The sequence below is a fragment of the Lacerta agilis genome, chromosome 10 (assembly GCF_009819535.1).
Source record: "Lacerta agilis isolate rLacAgi1 chromosome 10, rLacAgi1.pri, whole genome shotgun sequence".
NCBI lineage: Eukaryota > Metazoa > Chordata > Lepidosauria > Squamata > Lacertidae > Lacerta > Lacerta agilis.
In genome coordinates, this window is record NC_046321.1 from 15,449,412 (window position 1) to 15,469,871 (window position 20,460).

The window sequence follows — 20,460 nt, forward strand, 5'->3', positions numbered from 1 at the left end:
CTGTATGGGGTCATCAAGCAACCATGTTACTGAGCTTTGCAGCAATACCTTCCCTCCATGTAGTTTCAGTTAGGGAGTGTAAAAAAAAAAAGAACTGAGAATCAATGGTACTATTTAGTAGAAGAGAGTTTTAGACTAAAATTTAGTTCAATATAAAGTTGGAAGCTTCAAGATTGGTATTGGGGAAATAAACTATAAGCAATCTGATTTATTGAGAGACCAGCTGCTTTTTAAGGTCAGAAGCAGCCATTTTACCACCCTGCTAAGGTTAACATATAACATTTTTTAATACTATCCTTTAACAGAGTTCCCTGGGTAGGTTGCAAAAAGTTATGTGGTGGTGTTGTAGAAGGTAAGGCAGAACAGGGGTGTCAGCAGGTAGTAGTAGCATGAGAGTTGGGAATTACAACTGGCTTTTTTTAGGGATTCCAAGCATAAGAAGCCATAAATTCTACAATTATTTTTTTAGCTATACATCAGTCTAATGAAGCAAAACTACTTTTATCTAGAATTTTATTTCTCTATGCATTAAGGAACAGGTTTACAGTAAGATTCTTTTATTTGAGGTTGGATGGGTACTACTTTTCTGCTAGTTTCTCCATGGAAAGGGGGTAGAAACTAGTCTTCTTGCTAGGCAATCAAAGCGCTATTGCACGCACCAACTAGGGCAGTGATGGCCAAACTAGGCCCTCCAGCTGTTTTGGGACTACAACTCCCATCATCCCTAGCTAACAGCACCAGTGGTCAGGGATGATGGGAATTGTAGTCTCAAAACACCTGGCGGGCCAAATTTTGCCATCACTGAACTAGGGCAATCCTTGGCCCCTTTTTGCTATTGCCACTTTTAGAATTTTCTGTGCAATGGTGAAAGCTACACATTTTAAGCAAAAAATGAAGTCTAATATTATCAAGAACTGAGTGGAAGAGAGAGGTGGTGATTGCTATTAACTATAGTAATGCTAAATAACATAAAAGACCCTGTCTGATCAGACCTACCTAATCCAGCACCCTGTTCACACAGTGGCCAACCAAATGTTTGTGGGGGAAATGCAAGCAGGACCTGAGCACAAAGCAGTCTCTTCTCCTGTGGTTTCCAGCTATTGGTATTCAGAAATATACTGCCTCTGGACCTTGTGGTTATGAGTAAACAAGGGGGAGGGAAGCTTTTGTCAGCCCAAGAGCTGCATTCCTTTGGTAGTCACCTTCCAAGAGCCACATGGCAGAACTGGGTGAGGCTAGAGGCAACAGTAGGCAGAGCAATGGATGCACTTCTCACCTTTGCACAGTAGGCTACATCTCAGCCATCGAAAAGACATTTCCACATGCAACCCAGGCAAGCAGCATTATCAAAGCTCAAAGACAATTTGCAGGCAGTAAGAGCACTCAAGGAGGGCACACACCAGGGCCAGTGAGAGGTGTGGTCTAGGAAAAGTCATATGGGCCAGAGACAGAGGCCTGGAAATTTCATTTGCTTTCTGTCTTCCATTTAAAGTAGGTGAGGAAGATTGTTCCTGACCATCCATTTGCATTGCTGAGCAGTCACTAAGGTGCAGCATGCTTTAGGGTTAGGCAAACACAAATATTTCCTTTGTGTATGTATCTGTGTTGTCTAAACACAGCTCTGGGTTATGCACAAACAGCAAATGGGAAAGTTCGTACCTCCCCCACCCAACCCCAAGCTGAACAGCAGTTGCAGGTTATAGACTGTCATCAGATGCTGTAACTAACACTATCCATTACAGATGCAGAAGTGGCTTAAAAGAAACTTGCTGAGCTCAGATGGTCACATTAGAAACATAATACACAATTAAGAACGGCCATTAATTTATGTGTACAAATACATGCACTGGAAGAGAAGAGGGTGGCAAAGATGAGACTGCTTCTAAAATGAAAGATCAGAAAGGGTTCTGTGGTGGGATGTATATAGCAGTGCAGGATCACCAAATAAAATGTACAGGAAAATATTTCCAGCATGGGATCAGGGCAGCAAGGGTGAAATTAACCTCCACTAAACTGTTATCCTTGATCCAACTTTGAAGTATTTAAGAAATGACATAAAAATATGAAGTAGTGATATTTATGAATTCACTTGTAATGGAGAAGAACAAGCATCAGGCAGCACTGAGAAGGACTCTATAGAGCACTAGTAAAGTGTAAGCTTTGTGAGTAGATGGATCCAGATTCAATCTCTGGCCATACATACTTGAGAAAGAGCACCACTCCTGGTCTGCAGTGGTGTGTGATAGTCCTACTGTTAGATCAGCTTGAAAAGCGTTGGTCAACGTTTGGTGCAAGTAAGAAATAACACTTGCAACTCATTCCTTTTCATAGCACAACCTTTGGCTTGTTAACTTTTAGGTCCCAGAAATCTGCCCAATGCAGAGGATTGTTTTAGAAAATGAAGCAATGGCAAACCTGGAAGTGGTGTTTTTTAGGCCATCTTCCTGGATAGTGGTAGACTGGGTAGTTGTTCATAGCCATTCAAGTATTTACAGGGTGCTTCCATTTCTCTTCAAGTAGCTAGTGTCACAGAACTCCTGCAATCTTAATTCATGATCCAGTGTGTTTTGGAATGGGTACTACTTGAAATATTCCATGATATGTTCTCCAATGCCGATGAAATACATTCCTTGGGCTATGCCAAAGAGAGGAGCTATAACCAGTGCACGGCATCCTGCCCCTTTCATGAAGGCAGCAGGGCCCTCGTGAATCCAGACCTTCCTGGAGAGGAGAGAAACAGAGTGGGTTGGTAAAACAACTCCTGAACAGTTATTGTTACTATCAATTAGAGGGGTTTTTTTCTATTTAGGGTCCTCTGCGTACAAGGCAAGGTGGCAGAGATGAGTCTCCTGATTACTTACATACCTTCCTCTCAAGGCAGGAAGTGAGAGCTACCTTCCCAAATCAAGTAAGAACTGGGGAGGTGGAGGCAAAGGTGATCAGGACCACAGCATGAGAGGAAAAAGAACCCCATTGAACCCCAACTCGCCTCACCTCCAACCAGCACAGCCAAAGGTCAGGGATCTTGTGAGTTGCAGTCTAACAACATAAAGAACCAGAGAGTTCCCCATCTCTGACACCCCACTGCTTTTTAAAGTTAAAAGCACCCAAGAGTAAGCTGTGTTTAACTTAATATGTCAGCAACAGCCACGGCAAGAATTGGGAACAGTCATATTTGTGTTCTGCCCCTTGTGGTCAGTTACTCAGAGTTGCTGCCTTTGAATATTTATTTCCTTTGCTGGCTGCTCATTTTCAAAGTCTTATTTAAATGCTGTTGCAAGGGGGAAAGCTAGCTTATACTCAGAAATACTATGTTTTTCCAGTATACAATTGGAAATCATGCATCAGCTTGCTCAGTTACCAGCTTTTTCCTCCTAAGAAGAACGAATGAAGCAGAAGCTGGAAAACCTTAAAGTAGTGTAGAATGCTACTGTTACGGGTGCCAGCAACTCTACTCCATTCCATCCTCTGTGGGATTTCTCCAAGTCTGCTGCCATCTTTCTCTTGTGAGTGGATGGTGCCATTTCAGAAGGACCTGACAACTTACATCACAAAATGTACACTGCAGAACATTGTTAACATAGAGCAATGATGTGAGTACCAGTAAAACAAGAGTTCATGTCTGCTTACCTGGCACAGTCAACAATCCCATTGTAGGTGTCCTCTCCCAGTCCTTTCTTGAGAGTTTGAATTCGGGTCTTTAGAACTAAAACAATAAGTAATTGACTTAAACCTTTGCAAAGTTGCATGCTTTAAAGACTTCTTAGTGCAAGGATCTCGCATGAATACATGCTCCTGGTACTGGTCAGAAATGCAGTGTTGTTACCCCACATCAGTTCTTCACCAATCATCATTCATTACCATAATAGTAAACGCATGGTCCCTCACTAAAGCATTTCACATACATAAGTTCTGTTGTCCTCACAACAGTGTTGCAGTATGAAAACATGGATGTGCCAAGGGATGTACTATTTATTTTAAAATTTCTACATTTAAGCTTTCCTAGGCTATTCAGTGGTGTGAATTAAGGATTTCTAGCATATAAGCTTATCATTATTTTTTTCAGTCTTTATGTTTGTATTTTCATGGCAATCTTATCTTAAATAGATACATAAAAATAAATCTGCCCTTTCTCCAATGAGTTCATTCTCCACTAGCAGTTGGTTAGATGAAGGGGCTGTGCCTGGTCCCAGTATCACCACTGAGCTTTCTATCCAAGCAGCAATTTAAACCCAGGTTCAACACTCTTATCGGATGGAGTCTGTTCACTGCATTAATATTGTTTCTGTAGTAAGGTTCACTTAATCATTATGCTGCCCCAGCTAATCTGTTGGTCGGCACTGTTCCAGACAAGGCTCGCTCATCATTGATTATAAGAAATTGCTCCCTCTATTTTCCTGGAATAAATGGTCTGCCTGATACAGTAAGTACTCTTAGTTGCTAACAGCCAGTTCATGTGGTTGGGTAAGAAAAAGCTTCTATATACTCATGTGCGAAGTGCAGATTATTTTGCAGAGCATGTACCGGGCAAAACATTATGGACAATGCAACTTACAAAGCAGCCCTATAAGGAGCTTAATTAATATTGGGTCTGCGTTGGCAAGGTCTTAATAGTTCATTTGAAGCACTACTGCGGCCTCTTGGGAGGGAATAAAATTCATAAACACACACACACACACACACGTAAGCAAAAGTCACTGCCTTTTGATAGTCACACCATCTAATACCTACCATCCAGTGGGGTGACGGTCACTGCAGCCACAGATCCTGCAATACAGCCAGAGATGAATGAATGGAAGAAAGAGGCTCTTTCATCGAGATTCGCCTGGCCCAGCTTGTTGATGTTGGCAAAAAGTGGGAAATATATAACAGAAAAGGGCACATCCCTGTTGGGAGTGGAAGTGAGACATTTTAGGTAAACAATACAATCGGCTAATCTCTTGTTGAAGCTGTTTTTCTTAGCCAATTTTCACCTTCCCCTTTCACACCTCAACTGTTTCCCCCCACTTGGACTGCCATACTTTCTACCCTTGCAGTTGTTACAGGAATTTGTTTTTACACAAGTGTACTTTCCCCACAGTTGCAATGTATCATGGAATTTTAAAACTTTAGGTTTGTGCTTATGTTTAGCTTTGACCCCACCACCACCCTCAACAGACCCACCCTTGTGCAGTGCAACTGAGAGCAAAGTCCCTATGTCCAGAGAACAGTCTGAAGATGTGACACATTCCAGCAGCTAAAACTATTTTATTTATTATCCCAACTTTTATTTAAAAATACATCAATGCAGCTTACAACATAAAATACAGTATCATTTATCTCTATATATCTGTAAATCATAATTAAAAGCATCAATAAAACATTAGTTGATACTTCTTCAGTTAATATGAGAAAATCATATTGTGAATGCCTGTCCATAAGGTATTTTGAGCACAAGTTGATGAGGACTTTGTGAATTAACACAAGATGTTGAACCTGGCCCACTAGCAAATTGGCAACCAGTGTCTCTCAGCAGTGCAGTAACATGTTGCTAGTAATCTGCCTCTGTGAGCAGTCTGGCTGCTGCATCCTGCACTATATGAAGCTTCTGAACTGGAAGCATCCTGACCTTTTATAAGCTGCTTGAGTGGGAGGCCACCTGTGAATTATATATAATGTACTTTGAGGTCTTTGGTTAGTATATGGGTTAGCAACCCTTAGTTTCTTATACCCCACAATGAGGAAAAGAGGGCTGTAGACTCAATATAGATAATAGCTATTGCTTTGGATCCAGATTTCCATGCACAATATGAAGCTCCCACTAATTCTCTCCCACCCATGGTTAGCTTTAAATGCTCAGGCAGCCGTGCAAACAACCAATAGGGATTTACGTGTGGGGTTGCCCTCAGACAGAAGCTCATATGTATGGAGTTCCTGGGTCCAAGTGATGGTTTAAAAGCCAAAGACCCTCCTTTAAAATGGGAAGCAAATCCTCCTAGGACATGAAGGGCATTTATAGAAATTGAAGCATTCTTCTCTGCCTCTCTTGATGCAGACCAACACTGAGAAGATATCTCCTTGTTCTGGGACCAGCACATCTCAGCCTGCCTTAGGTAGCCTGAATGCTAAATTTCTTTTCTCAAGACCTCTAGACTAAAGCAGCTTGTCATCCTATAATGAACAGAAAGGAACAGTTCACTCTCTTCTAACCTGAGCAGGGTGGCTCCCAGCCCTTTATACAGGCCTGCAACTCCCTGGGTGCACAGGAGATCTCTGGCGATCATGAAAGCAGAGGGGCGTTTAGACGCTGCTGTGGACCCGGCTGTGTAAGGCTGTCCTGCTGGTGAATGGGAGGTGGCAGCAGCTGGTCCATCATGTCCCAAGGCCTTCTGCTGATGAGCAGCTAAAATAAAACAAGCAATAAAACTCCTAACTTTCTATTGTCACTCCATGGGTTCCTTGCATTGCAGTCTCAGGAACATCATAGCACCCCATCTCCAGCAACAATTACCCCAACCCCAATATGTTCTGGTGCTACTACAGTGGGGTAGGATACCTCCTCCAGTTTGGGGGCAATCTTGCCCACTTTGAGGTTCAAGTTGGTCCATGAAGCCATTTCAGTATACCTCCAGTATACCTGAAGGAGCATCTTCACCCCCATCATTCTACCTGGACACTGAGGTCCAGCACTGAGGGCCTTCTGGCAGTTCCCTCACTGTGAGAAGCCAAGTTACAGGGAACCAGGCAGAGGGCTGTGGAGCTGTTTGAAAGCTCTTTTGCAAACAGTTCCACAATGCTCTTTAAATGTATGAAAACCAGGGGTTTAAGGAGCAGCGCAGAGTTATCTGTAAAAGGGCATTAAAACAGCCCCACTCTGCACTTTGATGTGGCAACAATTAGAGTTTCAAGCATAGCATCAACAGGAGATAAGGGGAGATGAGGAACTAGCTCACTGGACAGAAAAGGTTCTCCAAACCTATACCCTAAGTAACTCAGATATTAATTTGCTTATTTACCCAGTAAAAGCACATTTGGGCAAGTAACCATTATTAGGGTATAAAAGGCTTGGGGGGGGGAGGAAAGTAAAGCTAGCTCAGAAATGACAACAGTTGTTGTTTTTCAGGTCTTGCTATTATCCCAGCCTTGAACCTGACAGGTTCCCCACTCCCAAGCCCACTAATACACATTTAAATAAACTAACAAACGAAAGTATAATAGATGAAACTGTACGTCAGCGCCTGCAGGATGTGTAATCTATACATCACATAGTGCCTTAATGTTCATGTGCAATTGTGCATGCATTTATATGAGTGTGCGCTAGATAAAAGATGCATGCACTTCATCTCAAAGATTTAACTTCCAGAGACCCCAAAGAGTGAGCTGAAACCTGAACAACTCTAGCATCTCACACTAGCAACATTTTATCAAGGCAACACCAAAATATGGACAGAAGTATAACAGAGACAAGTAATGGGAATTAGGGGCTGTGTCTGAGAAATAGAGACAGTTTGAGTTCATTTAATTGAAGACTTTGCTTTCACCATCTTTCTTTCCCAAAAGGGGGGGGGGGAATGGGAGCTTACCTAGCCGTCCAGCATCCTGGAGTTGGATTTTCAACATTTCCATTGGAGATGTGACCACTACCTGGCAAGTCCCAGCTCCACAGCCAGCAAGCATCTCTCTCACCAATGACAATTCTTTTCTGTCAAGAGTAGCACAGATGCAAAATAAATGCACTTGCACAACTATAGGCTTGCCAAACTATCAAGAGAGTGGAATGGTCTGGGCTATTTCTGTGCCTTTCATAGGGTGAAGCTTTTCACAGCCTGGAGATCAACAGGGATCCACACTTACACTACCATGGTTAGCCCCAGCTTTCCTGTCTAGCTTGGAGATGGAGAGAGAGAAAAAGACTCAGCTGTGCAATGTGCTTTGCTGCTGAGGACAAAAAGGGGAAAGATACCCATTTATTCTCCAACTCCTGTCAAGAGATAAAGGTTGAGCTGGTCCTTTTGATGGTGGTTGGCTGAAGTGCCTTGGTTTCCTGCCATCAGAATGGTGAGCCCTTGGGTGGAATTTAGTGTTGCACTGTGATGATAATTATTCCAACAGCACAAGCATTTCTGCTTGCCAGACAGAACAATCTTCTCCCACACTGTTCTGAGGTTTTTCCCGATCCTCCAGAGGAGATTTGGGTGATGCTTGAGTGGGTGGGGGAACTCCCATTGTGCTAGCAGAACTGTTTGTGATAGTTTCTACTAGCACACCAGGTTAGTTGAATCCAGCCCCTAAAGTTTCACTGCAGGCCATTTTACAGAGGAACTCAGAGCACCTTGGGTGATCTGTACAAAGACAAGCCTCTGCTCCCTTCCCACAAGTCAGGGACAAAGGTTGCATTCTTATATATGTTTGGATGGGAGTAAGCCCTATTGAACACAGTGAAGCTCTCCTTTGTGTAAACACGCACAGGGTTGCACTGAAGAGGAATGGCAAGGAGCTAGCGGTCAAAGATTTTGGCCTGGCTACCAAGGCTAGATGAAATTAGTGGACCTGTGGAGATGAGCACTGTCTGCCAAAAGAAGTCACTGTTAAATGTGCAAGAGCAGAAGCTCTATGAGACACACACACAAAATTATAACTTCTTCCTCAAAGATCTTAGGATCCATGTGTAAATGTCTCCTCCTCTCTCTACAGGTACATAAGCCTCTTGGCTCACCTGAGATATGAGCTGCCTATAGTTCGTAGCCTGCAAGTACAGACTACACCAAAGAACACTGGCAGGAGTCAGGTAACGGCTCTCCACTTTGAACAGTGAAAGTGGCTATTTTAGCTCAAGCCTGCTGTGCCTCTGTTAGTGGGAATTTCAGGAGTGAACAATGTCAGAGGAACACCGAGGGAGGACTACAGATTCATCACACACACACACACACACACACACACACACAAGTGCCTCTACACTGCCACTGTGACCTAAAGCCAGGACATTGGTAGGAGGCTTACAAATTGACTGTGGTGTGATATACTAGAGGGTGGGGGGAATGGGGCCACTATCAGGATTTGATGATGTTAGGCTGACTGTTATTACTCTCATAGTATTTATTTTCACATGCTTTTCTGATGGTTTTTAGCTTTAAAAAAATCTATAATTTATTCATGATGAGATTTTGGTGTTTCATTGTATTCTTTGAACTGTTTTATAGGAGGACTTTTTGGTTTTGAAGAGCATCCCACAAATGGCAAAATAACAATAAAGAAAGACAGATGAATAGATGAATAAATAATAAAAACAAAGAAACTGGAATTATTGAATGCTTTTTACCCCATACCCATCTTGGTAGAGTAACTGTCGGAAGAAATCATTGGCTGCCAACTTGATTGCTTTTTCAGGAGTGACAAGAGTCAGGTTTACAGCAGCCCCTGTGAGAAGATGGGAGAGGCAATAAGGCACCCAGTTTTATGGTACATTAATACATTACTCCTCTGGTAATATGTACTAAACACACTCCTGGAGGTTTCTGGAAGGTATCAAATTAAAATATTAATACAAAATCGAAAATTCTTTCTAGTAGCACCTTAGAGACCAACTGAGTTTGTTCCTGGTATGAGCTTTCGTGTGCATGCACACTTCTTCAGATAAAATATTAATGATATCCCAATTAAAATGATATTAAACTGGACAAAACAGCAGCACTAGAAATATTTCCCCAATTTAACATGGAGTGCCAAATGTCAGAAAAAGTTGCTTATAAAGTCTTGTAGCTTCCAGGAGATGCTCCTTCCTCTCTGGACGGTGCATGAAGAATGAACTCAAGAGGGCACTGTTGGTCAATTTTAAAGATTGTGATGGGACAACAGGGAAATGGTAGTCTCTTAGCTAGTTAAACACAAGTAACTGTGAAATACGAATTAATTTGTTACAGGATGCTCAGACAGCCATTTTAGTGCCCTAATAGCCTCCTGTGAGGCATAGCAGGAAATCTGGGTTTCTCAAAAAAGCACCCCCGAACTCTCCAAAAGTTCCTTTTTGATCTGTCATTGGCCACCTGAAATTGTGCAGTCCAAGAAGGACAGTACCACCACAGGCACCGGGTTGTCCCCAAGATTGGAGGGGCTGGCACACATGTGATATCATATGCATGCCACGCATCATGTGACTTCACACAATCTTCCAATGGCGTGCTGACTGGAACGGCAGAAGGGTGTAAGTGTACCGGTCTCCACAGTGTTGGGAGGTGCTGTGGGGAGCATGGCCTGGTTCAAGGCCTAGCGGAAGCCTGCACTGGCCTGTGTGGTGTTGGGAGACACTGAGGGGTCCACACTGGTCTGCAGAGCATCTCTCGATACTGTGTGGACCGGTGCAGCCTAGCAGAAGGCCATCCATTTTTACACACACAGAGAGAGATTTGCAGTTCCTTGAAGTACAAAAAATATGCATTATGAAAATCTTCCCACATTTTATTAAAATATGCTCTCTCTTTTTATTGGGTTTTATAAACAAGAATACAAACAAGTATACCAAGTTTTCTCATGTCATTTGTATATCACAAAAATAGCATAATAAATGTAGAAAAATATCTACAATATATGTTTCATTATTAGTGGTCAATGTACAGGTTCTTGGTTCATTAATTGGTTTAAACCAGGCTTCCTCAACCTCGGCCATCCAGATGTTTTGAGACTACAATTCCCATCATCCCTGACCACTGGTCCTGCTAGCTAGGGATCATAGGAGTTGTAGGCCAAAAACATCTGGAGGGCTGAGGTTGAGGAAACCTGGTTTAAACAGAAAGAAAGAAAGAAAGAAAGAAAGAAAGAAAGAAAGAAAGAAAGAAAGGGGGAGGGAGGAATGGTGAGTGGAGTGCGGTGGGTGGGTGTTGTGTCAGTGTTACTTGTATGGGTTCTCTTACTATTCACTTGTTGTATTTCCTTGGTGGTGAGAGAGGTTGAGGGTGGCTTAGGGTATGGTTGGGTCATCTTTGGTTGGTTGTAGTGAGAGTTGTTTTTGTGTGTGAGTGGGGTGTGAGTGTGTATTTTTTAATCAGGTTAGCCAGACTGATTCTTATGCTGTTGGGGGATTCTTGTTGTCTTGTTGGGCTGTGTATGTGATAAAGGGGAACCAAACCGGGGTGAAGGTGTCTTCCTCTATTTGTCCCCGTGTCATTTTTAGTTTATTGGTTAGTTTTTCTAATAAGGCTGTTTCCCATACTATTTGATACCATTGGTCCATTCTTACTCCTGACAGGTCTCTCCAGTGTCTGGCTATGTTGTTAAATATGCTCTTTTGATACCAATATTTAATATTTCATTTCAAACATCCCCCCTCAGATTATCTCTGTTGTTCAGCTGAGACAATTTAAACAACAGCAGAAGCATTTTGCCCATTGCGCTTTGCTACTGCAGTTCAAAGGATGACCTGTCCATTTTTATAAGCATTACCTCGATACATGCCAAAGAACCCCTCTGATTTAATTGTCTTCACCAAACAATCCCTCCTAGAATAAGAGAGGAATAGAAAGAAAAAAGAGTTAGCAACATGTATTTCAAGCTTGCGACTGACTTTTGTGACTCTGACCAGTTCCCTCGACTATCTGATGTTCAGTAGGTGCTTACTTGGGGCACAGAGTTCTCAGCTGTAGCACCAAAACTATGGAACTCCTTTCCCAAATACATTTGCTCTCCCCAATCGCTGCTGATCTTTGGGCAACAAGAAAAGGTGGTGTTGTTTTTCAGGACACTTTCTAAATTTAATTTGTGGTTGATATATCCCTGCTGCTTGGTTGGTTGTGACTAATGCATTTTATATTTTCAACAATTTTTAAGCTACTTTTAAGAATGTAAATTTAAAAAACCAGAATACATATGTTTGAGTGAGTTCCAGCACCTCTTTTTCTAGAAAAATAGTACTGGTCATATCCATCCATTGCAATGGGTCTACTCTGAGAATTAGGGGTATGGGTAGAAGAATGAGTAGAAAAGAGAGAACTTGGAAGGAGTTCAACCATTCCCAACTTCTTTGTTTGTTTGTTAGACTTATATCCCACCTTTTTCTTCTAAGAACTCAAGGTGGCATAGATGATTATCCCCCTTCTCATTTAATCCCCACAATAACCCTGTGAGGTAGATTAGACTGAGAGGCAGTGAGGGTTGAAAGATACATAATTCAAACCAGACTGGACTCTAATACCCAGCTTAGAGCCTAAAACCCCATGCCATACCACACATATCACACTAAACAAAGCCTTACAACACATACATTCCGGTGTAGATGGCTTGTCCTTGCTGGTTCTGGAGACGGGTTTTGGCCAAATCGATGGGGAAAACACAAGTCACCCCCACAAGTCCTGCTATACCTCCGTTGATTAACTTAGCTGGAAGGCTGTAAAGAATAAGATAAGTTACAATGGTATTCCTTGGTACAGGGATTCTAGCAGCTGTTTATTATTATTATTATTATTATTATTATTATTATTAGTCACCACCACACTTATACTCACCCTTTTCTCCAAGGAGCACAAGGCAGCAGACATACATGCATGCCCTGATAGCTTTCCACCACAGTTATACAGCCCTTGGTCCAAAAAGTTTCCCCACCCCTGCTTTAAAGCAATTCCATGAGCTGTGATATGAGCCTTCGTGACCTTCACCTTTGTTATCTTCTTTTGTTCTCATCCTGGCACTCGCATTCAGTTGCAATGCACATAGGGGCTTTTTTTTTTTTTAAGAACATTGCTGGATCTGGTTCATCTAGTGCAGGATTAACAGCAGCTGAATTGATGTGTGCAGGAAGCCAACAAACAAGGCATGAAGAAAACAGTCTATCCATGCAGCTGACACTGACACACACACACACACACACACACACAAACGTCACTGGTTTTTACAAGCAAACTTCTTCTGAACACGAAGGCTCCATTTAGCTACAAGACATTCATAGACATAGCATTAATTTTTCTAAGCCTCTTTGAAAAGCCCCTAAACTAGCACATATCACTGCATCTTATGGCAGCAGATTCTGTAAGCAAATTATGCCTTGTGTGAAGAAGTGTTTTTCCTATCTGTCTTTGAATCAGCTTTCCTTCAACTTTCACTAGGTCACTTTAAGTACTAGTATCGTGGACTAGTAGAGTCACTGTTTCTGCACCATGATTTCTGTTCATGCCCATAATCAGAAGGAAACCAGAAGCATCAGGGCATCAAAATCATGAATAGTGTAGAGAAAGTTTTCTTTCTTTTTCTTTTTTTTGTCTCCTTATCTCATAATACACTAGAACCCATGATCATCCAATGAAGCTGAACAGTAGAACATTCAGGGAAGACAAGAGGAAGGGCTTCCCCACAGAGCAGCATAATTAAACTCTGGAATTTACTACCACAATATAAGGTGATGGCCACCAACTCAGACAACATTAGAGGAGGATTAGACAACTGCAGGGAGGACACGGTCACCAATGGCTACTATTCACAATGACTGTATACAACCTCCAAGATCTACTAGTCACGGGGAAACAACAGCAGGGGAGGGCTATTGTCCTGATGTCCTGCCTATGGGCTTCCCATTGGCATCTAGCTGGCTAGCGTAAGCTAGATTGGTCTGATTCAGCAGGGCTTTTCTTATGTTACTAGTCGACACTGAAAGCACCAGGCTCAAGCTTAGAGATGGGCTCTGGGCTATTTTACAACTTGAACAACACTGAGCCAGGTTATTCAGCCTTTCAGGCAGAATTAAAACTAACAAAAAATGTCTGAAAAATAGAGGATATTAATTATCCTCTGCTCCATCCTGTATCCTGTCCACCAGTTCCCACAGACAAGCTAAGCATCATTTATATCACTGGAGCATAGAATCCCCCACTTTCAAAAGGCAAGAAGTGAAAAGGGCAGGGCTGACCTAATCTTCTTCTTGTCTGTCATTGTTCCTTGGGGATGTTGTTTCTTGGTGACAGCAGCAGCTGCTTGTGCTGCTGACACAGGAAAATCCTTTCAAATATGGAGGCGCATTCCTCTTTGTCTTTGTTCTGCTAGGGAAGAGAACACCATTAGTGCATCTTGACATGTAACTTGCCAGGCGTATATTACAGGTAACAAATGACAATGTCAGTTCTAAAACATAGAGGCAATTTATCACTTAATCAGCTCCTGGAGAATAGTGAAGTCAGATGAATAGCTTCCCAGAGGCCACCAGACACAAAAAGAGGGGCTTTTGTCTGAAATGCAACCCAACCTGGGCACTTTTGAGCCACTATTTTGTAAAAGAAGTGCCAAGGAAACGCCTACCATTCTGGTCCCAAAGAGGCCAAAGAATCTCCAGAGGAGGAGAGAAGGGGATGTGGGCACATGCTTCACTAAGGGGGGTGAGACATGGGTTAGAGAACATTAACCGGACATTGCCCCCGAAGTCTATAATACTGATCACAGAATTTGGTGAGGAAATGATGACTAAAATCACTAGGAGATGCATAGAACTGTGACATAATTCTATTAATCTCTGAAGTGGGAAATTAGTGGGTATTGAAGGTACCAAAAAGTGAGGTTCTGGAGTTCCATGAAAGATTGCCCAGAAGTGTGCTGTGAGTGGGGAGTTGGCTTGGATGGACAAATAGGAACTACTGCAGATTATTTGTTAAGTTTCTCATTCTTTGAGATCAATGTTGCATCTCTGCGAAATTTAGAAGACTAGCTGTTGAATCTGGGTCTTTTTCTGGCAGTGAGATGAGAGTAGGATAATCTTGTTGGTTTTACTTCACCTGAAGGTGGCAGTAAAAGACTTCTGAAATCCTGGAGAATGACAACAACAGGGAAGCATGAAAGGCACGGCATGTTCAAACAATTTCCATGCTTTCGAAGGGGTTGGGAGTGTCTTGATGTTGCCTTAGCGGCCATCAAAACAAAACAAAACAAAACAAAAGACTGTGTGTATTCATGGTCATTATTATACTGTTTGTGTGTTATATAACTTACTTGCCCAGCCATGCCAAAAGAAGTCAAGCAACAATTTTGCAAGGCCAATGAGTCACACATAAGCAGTCATATATAACCAGCTAGAATTATTTAATAATATTGTTGCTACGAAATATCTTTCTGGTTCTCTGTTTATTACCAAAATACTACTAGTGACTTTGCAGTTAGTCATCATTCACATGCATGCACTAAATTTATTTCCTCACATTTATATCCCATACTGTATTTCTTCCAAGGTGGTGCACATTTGGTTTTCAGGCTGACACCCATCCACTTACTTACTCCCAGCAAGGTAGTGGCCTCATGTGCCTTCAGACTTAACCCTGGGGCATATTTGCATGAGTTATACCACAAGTGCCAAAAGCAGCATCTGAAATGTGGTAGCAGTTTGCACAGTGTCATTCTGGCTACTGAAGTCCAAAGCAATCTATTCCAGCATTCCACTCTAGAACAGGGACTAACAACTCTCATATAAGCTAGCTAGGGTAGAATATCATTTTTAAAAGAAAAGAAAAAGAAAAAATATATAGACCTTCCCTTCTTGCTGCTCTGATGTGCATTTAATGAAAGCAACAGTTGTACCCACAGGAACAATGGAAGGTGTGGCATAGGATAATCTTAGACTCATAGAATTGTAAAGCTGGAAGCAACCCTAAGCATAATCTAGTATCCAATCTCCTGCAATGCAGGAATATGTAGCTGTCTCATTTGAACCTGCAACCTCGGTGTTTTCAGCACTGTGTTCTAACCAACTGAGCTATCAGGAAGCTCACAAACAACATTACACATTTGAACCTTTGTCTCTAAATTACTGTGTGTGAGGCATGTAGGTCCCTGACAGTATAAAAACATCTTTGTAAGAAGTAGCTAAACAGAACAGAATTTCTGTCCTTCATCTATAATTATTAGGAATCTGAAAGAAGTTCCTCCTCAGAGTTAGGACTTCATAAAGAAAGGCATGCATTGTAGACTGCTTCTGAAATATGAAGTATTAGAATATATCCCTGTGAGTGAAACACATGCAAATTCAGAAGTCAGGAAAGATGGGAAGCTAGCTTACCTTATTTGCAAGCAGCTGGTTCCCTCCCTCCCTTCCTTCTCTCTTTCAGTTTTTAGCATCTGACTCACATCTGGATTCCTCCAACTAGCAAACCCTATCCAATGTTTAAGGGACGGTTCACAAATTCCCAGTGATTTTGCATAAAGACACTGTAAGTGGGAGAGGAAAAAACACACACACATCTGTGCTGGTTACTCATCAAGCCTTTCCTTTTTGGGCCTGGCAAAGGAAGTGCCCCAAGCCCCACCCAGGAGAACAAACATGCCTTAAAAATGTGCTTTTAACCTTAAAACCGGTTTTTAGACAAACACTGTTTGCATTTCAGCCTGCTTAGGCAAGTGCTGTTTCCACAAGTGCCAACTGTAATTTCACTGGTTGTTAACAGCAACACTTTCTTTGCTATTAACTGGGGAAGTGAGGTATAATGGCAATGCAGTGTTGCTGTTGACCCCTGACATCAGTCTGTTGAAGTCTAACCTCAGCTATGAACTCACTACATGGCCATACGACAAGATATTGTTTCCCAAAGCTCTGTTCTCCATTTGCATTGTAAGAATGAAAACCCTGTGTCCTATGCTTCAGGAGGATTACTAAAACAACGTACAAGAAGTTAACATTTAATTCCTGCCAGGGACAGCACTCCTTAGAGGCTGGATCGGCTGCCTCCCTGGCAGCCCCCCATGCCACCTCCACAATGGCCTTTTGGGAAAGAGGAGGAACTACTGGTCTCCACACACCGCTAGGCAAGAAATGGCAGCAGCTGCCCTCTGGAATCTAATGGGCTCTGCACCCCACCCCACCCAGCCCATGGTGTCTGAATCCTACTAAAACCATCAGGCAAGGTTAATTTGATTCCCACCCACCCCTTGTTCTCAATGTAGATCCTCACTCACCCCTTCTTCCCCAACCAAGAGTGGTGGTGCCATTTTGTGGTTCGCCTCAGGTGCCGAAATGTCTTCGGCTGGCCCAGATTCCTGCAGCAAGTTTTTGTGTAGAATAGCTAGGCCAAAATGCATTGAGCTCGTGTGGTAAAACATTTAGTCAAAACATTTAGTCACAGGATTCTTTGTGGTTTAGATGTCCTATTAATACTTAAGGGCATATATAAGATATTTTAACTTCTTCCTTCCTGCTTTTATGTAGATTCAGGGCCAAACTAGGCCAGACATTAAATACTTCGAACCAGTATCAACATTGAGAGGAAATTCCCTACTGCTGCCAATAGGGGATTTCCTACAAACCCAAATACTGGTTAAATCCCCCTCCACACCTGTTGTGCAGCAATTTTATTTTCGTTTTTTTTCCGTGTAAATTTTTTGCAATATGTGTCTCTTGTGTCGAATGCCAACATGCCACATTGGGATTTAAACGGTAAATAATAATTAAAGGAAACATCATGTCCCTTAAAATCCAGGACATTTCAGTCAAATTCCTAGGCATACACGGGAGATTTACTCCCTTTTCTTTCGCTGACACCCCACCCCCACTTCTGAAACACACTTTCCACATTTCACTTCAGTTCATTCCTTCAGGAAACTCTAGGCCATCAATCCTGATGTTACCACAGGGAAATGTGTTTCTTGTGCAGTTTATGTCTCTGGGACATTTGCTCGAGGGCCATTGGTGTGTAGAGAAACAAGATGTGCATTAATTTCCTCAATAATTTTACCTGGGGCAAAATGGACACTAATACGTTGCCTTCTGCTGTTCTAAGTTTTGTTCTTCCTTCTGCACTGGTAGAGAAACAAAAAAAGAAAGCAATACCTACCTCAGCAAGCTGGTGCTTTATGTTCATTCATGTTCCAGTATATTCTGTTAGCAATCAGCCTTGCAAGACTCCAGATTATTTCTGGAATCCATTGATGTCTGTTGTTGCCAATCTTAGATATCAGCAAACTAGGGGCCCTTCAGGCATAAATGACCCTTAGGCAACATCATCTATTCCCTGCCTCAGTAGTAACTGTGGCAACTGAGATATGTAGAGGACGGGCAGTGGTCATGGCTATGAGGCTCTCCAGCAGTCTGTAGATTGGAGTGGGGGGGGGGCTGTTGGTCAATGCAGATCCCTCCCTTTACTAAATAGTCAAACAAGGAATGTTCCACTTGTGTCTATCTGCACAGTGCTCTGACCCCAGTGCCACCCCTTGCTTTCAATATTGGGCCTGAGATTGCAGGGTCAAAGAGGCTGTAATTGTGGAACAGCCTAGCTTGTACGTTACATTCTTTACCATATAATTGTAGAGTTGGAAGGTACACTGGGGGTCGACTAGTCAAAGCCCTGGCGATGCAGCAGTATGTTATGGTTAGGTTGGTAGGAAGAAAGTGTGTGAAACCAAGACTCTTCTCTGCTGTCACTGAATTACTTTTTATTATATATGGTCAATGTGTGACTAGGGCTTGAGCAATGCAGGTACAGCTCAGCTAAGTTCTCTTAATGTGATCCTGCAAAGGATTGAGTGTGGGGTTTGAAATGCTCCAAGCAAAAACTGCCTTCCTGATATTTTGCCTTTTCTGACCTTGTAAATTGTGTTGTCAGTGATTGATCCCACTGGTACAGCCCCATGGATATTAAAGGAGGATTACTATGTTTCAGGCAACATGTGAAATGTTCCCATCTCAGTTTTAGCATCAGGCACTGGAAAACTAAACCCTTATATTTATTTAAATTAATATAGGTCAATGAACAACTATTTTTTCCACAAATAGTTAAGATTTCAAGTGCATAGGGCAAGGGAATCCCCAGGCTTTCACTTGTGAATCCACGAAGTTCCTAGTCTCTCAAGGATACATACATCTTCTCACCAATGGTTGGACTGAGATCTGTTCAAGGGCTGATGATGCTGAATCAAGAGATGAGTGATGCTTGTTGGTGTGACCTGAAAGCACCGGCAGCTGCCTTAATCACTCCTTTAACAGGTCTGAAAGAGTGACTGACCCCTTTGTAGAGGAGGGGCAGAAATAACAGCTCATCTTAGGCTACCTGGTTGTCAGAACCAGTGCATGATTTAAGCACATGACAAAACCTTCTGTTATCACACAACATGAAAAGCAGATTTTGTATTAAAAAAACTTTAAAGGCGTTCTTTATTGAATGCACAGATACAGGGAAAGGCCAGATGTTGTCAAGAGATCAATTTCCAGGCAGGGAGCAATTGGAACAGCGAAGTCTGAGTGAGGATGTCTAGGAAAGCTCTGGAAGCTCTTACTGCCCACATATGGAGAAATTCCAAAAAGGAGCCTGTATTAATATATTCAAGTGGGACTGCTGCACTGGAGACACAGCTGGTCATTTGGAAAGGCTTCAGTTGCAAAATCGCACTTCTGGAAAATGACCCTGTTTGTTTCCCATGTCTTGAAGCCAGACATCAACTAAATAAAAGCGATTGATCTGATCTTCCAGTACTCCAGGCACAGAAGTACTAGTGCACTGACAAAAAGAGTTGCGAACTTTTTACAATCCCTAAGCACCCATAACTTGTTATGGAAAACAAAACGTTGGCAGAGAACATGTGGTTGCTGACTGGGCTGGTGAAGGGGGAGCAGAGGTTACTCCACCCAACAGGAAAAGAGGCACTTCTGCAGGCAACTATGTGCAAAAACAGAAACTACATTACAAGCTTCTGCCACCATCTACATTTGTTCATGTATTTTTAAAGAATGGTGCTGGGACTCCCCTGACCTTGAAGTCTCCCCACCCCATAATTTTAGATGTAAGGATGTTAGTTATGCTTTTTTCAGTTGTGAGAAAAGTATGCTCTACTCATTTTCAATGGCTTTTATATATCCATTGCATACTTTCAGTATGCAGTGTGCTTACTGATTTGTAAATTAAATGACATTATTGACCTCAGCCATGCCTATTTTTTTATTGAAAAACCCATTTTGCTTTCTCTTACCACTGCAAACTATAATTAATCTAAAAACCTAAAAGCTGGAGGGGGGAGCTGAGACTAGTGACACGTCTGCATTGCATCACAGCTGAAATGTGAGATCCCATGTGCTGAAGCATCGATATTGATGCAGACCTTGCTTGAAGGACACCAAATCTGACAAAATAACATATATACACTCATCCTACATTTTATTGTTCTGAATTCCCCGTGTGGCTCAGTTGGCCCAGTTGCTTTAGTCACCTGGAGCTATTTGTTTTGCATATTCCTTGTTCATAGTTCACAACCTCTGGTTGTGGCAAACTATGATACAGTCGTACCTCGGGTTACGTCCGCTTCGGGTTATGTTTTTTCAGGTTACGTACTCCCGTAACCCGGAAGTGTTTTTCATCCGCACATGCACATAAGTGGTCTGCGCATGCACAAAGCGTGATATCGCCATTCGGGTTACGTACTTTTCGGGCTACGAATGGCACCCCGGAACCAATTAAGTACGTAACCCGAGGTACCACTGTACAGATTATGTGGATCCATCTGCAACATGATTGATAAGTGGCAACTCACGGAGTTGGC

At 42.3% G+C, this 20,460-nt stretch overlaps 1 protein-coding gene across 2 annotated transcripts; it reads right to left on the bottom strand.

Moving 5' to 3' along the window:
• Positions 1–1,812: 1,812 nt before the first annotated feature.
• SLC25A18 (solute carrier family 25 member 18) lies at positions 1,813–16,980 on the bottom strand. 2 transcript variants are annotated; one of them, XM_033161661.1, is made up of 10 exons: positions 16,891–16,980; positions 13,868–13,994; positions 12,233–12,355; positions 11,416–11,471; positions 9,306–9,396; positions 7,563–7,681; positions 6,190–6,382; positions 4,732–4,886; positions 3,631–3,706; positions 1,813–2,721 (listed from the first exon to the last, which is right to left on the bottom strand). In XM_033161661.1, the coding sequence occupies exons 2-10, from the start codon at positions 13,888–13,890 to the stop codon at positions 2,580–2,582; spliced, it is 978 nt and encodes a 325-aa protein (XP_033017552.1). In that variant the 5' UTR covers positions 13,891–13,994; positions 16,891–16,980; the 3' UTR covers positions 1,813–2,579. The 2 variants fall into 2 exon arrangements, with proteins under 2 accessions (XP_033017552.1, XP_033017553.1); XM_033161662.1 differs by lacking the exons at positions 13,868–13,994; positions 16,891–16,980 and adding an exon at positions 12,624–12,650.
• Between the last annotated feature and the right edge of the window lie 3,480 nt (positions 16,981–20,460).

Coding starts and splice junctions, on each gene's coding strand:
- SLC25A18 (XM_033161661.1), bottom strand. CDS start 13,890: ATGACAGACAAGAAGAAGATTAG. Junction 9,397..11,415: donor GTTCTTTGGCATGTATCGAG/GTAATGCTTATA, acceptor ATCTTCTCACAG/GGGCTGCTGTAAACCTGACT. Junction 7,682..9,305: donor CAGTTACTCTACCAAGATGG/GTATGGGGTAAA, acceptor TACTCTTGACAG/AAAAGAATTGTCATTGGTGA.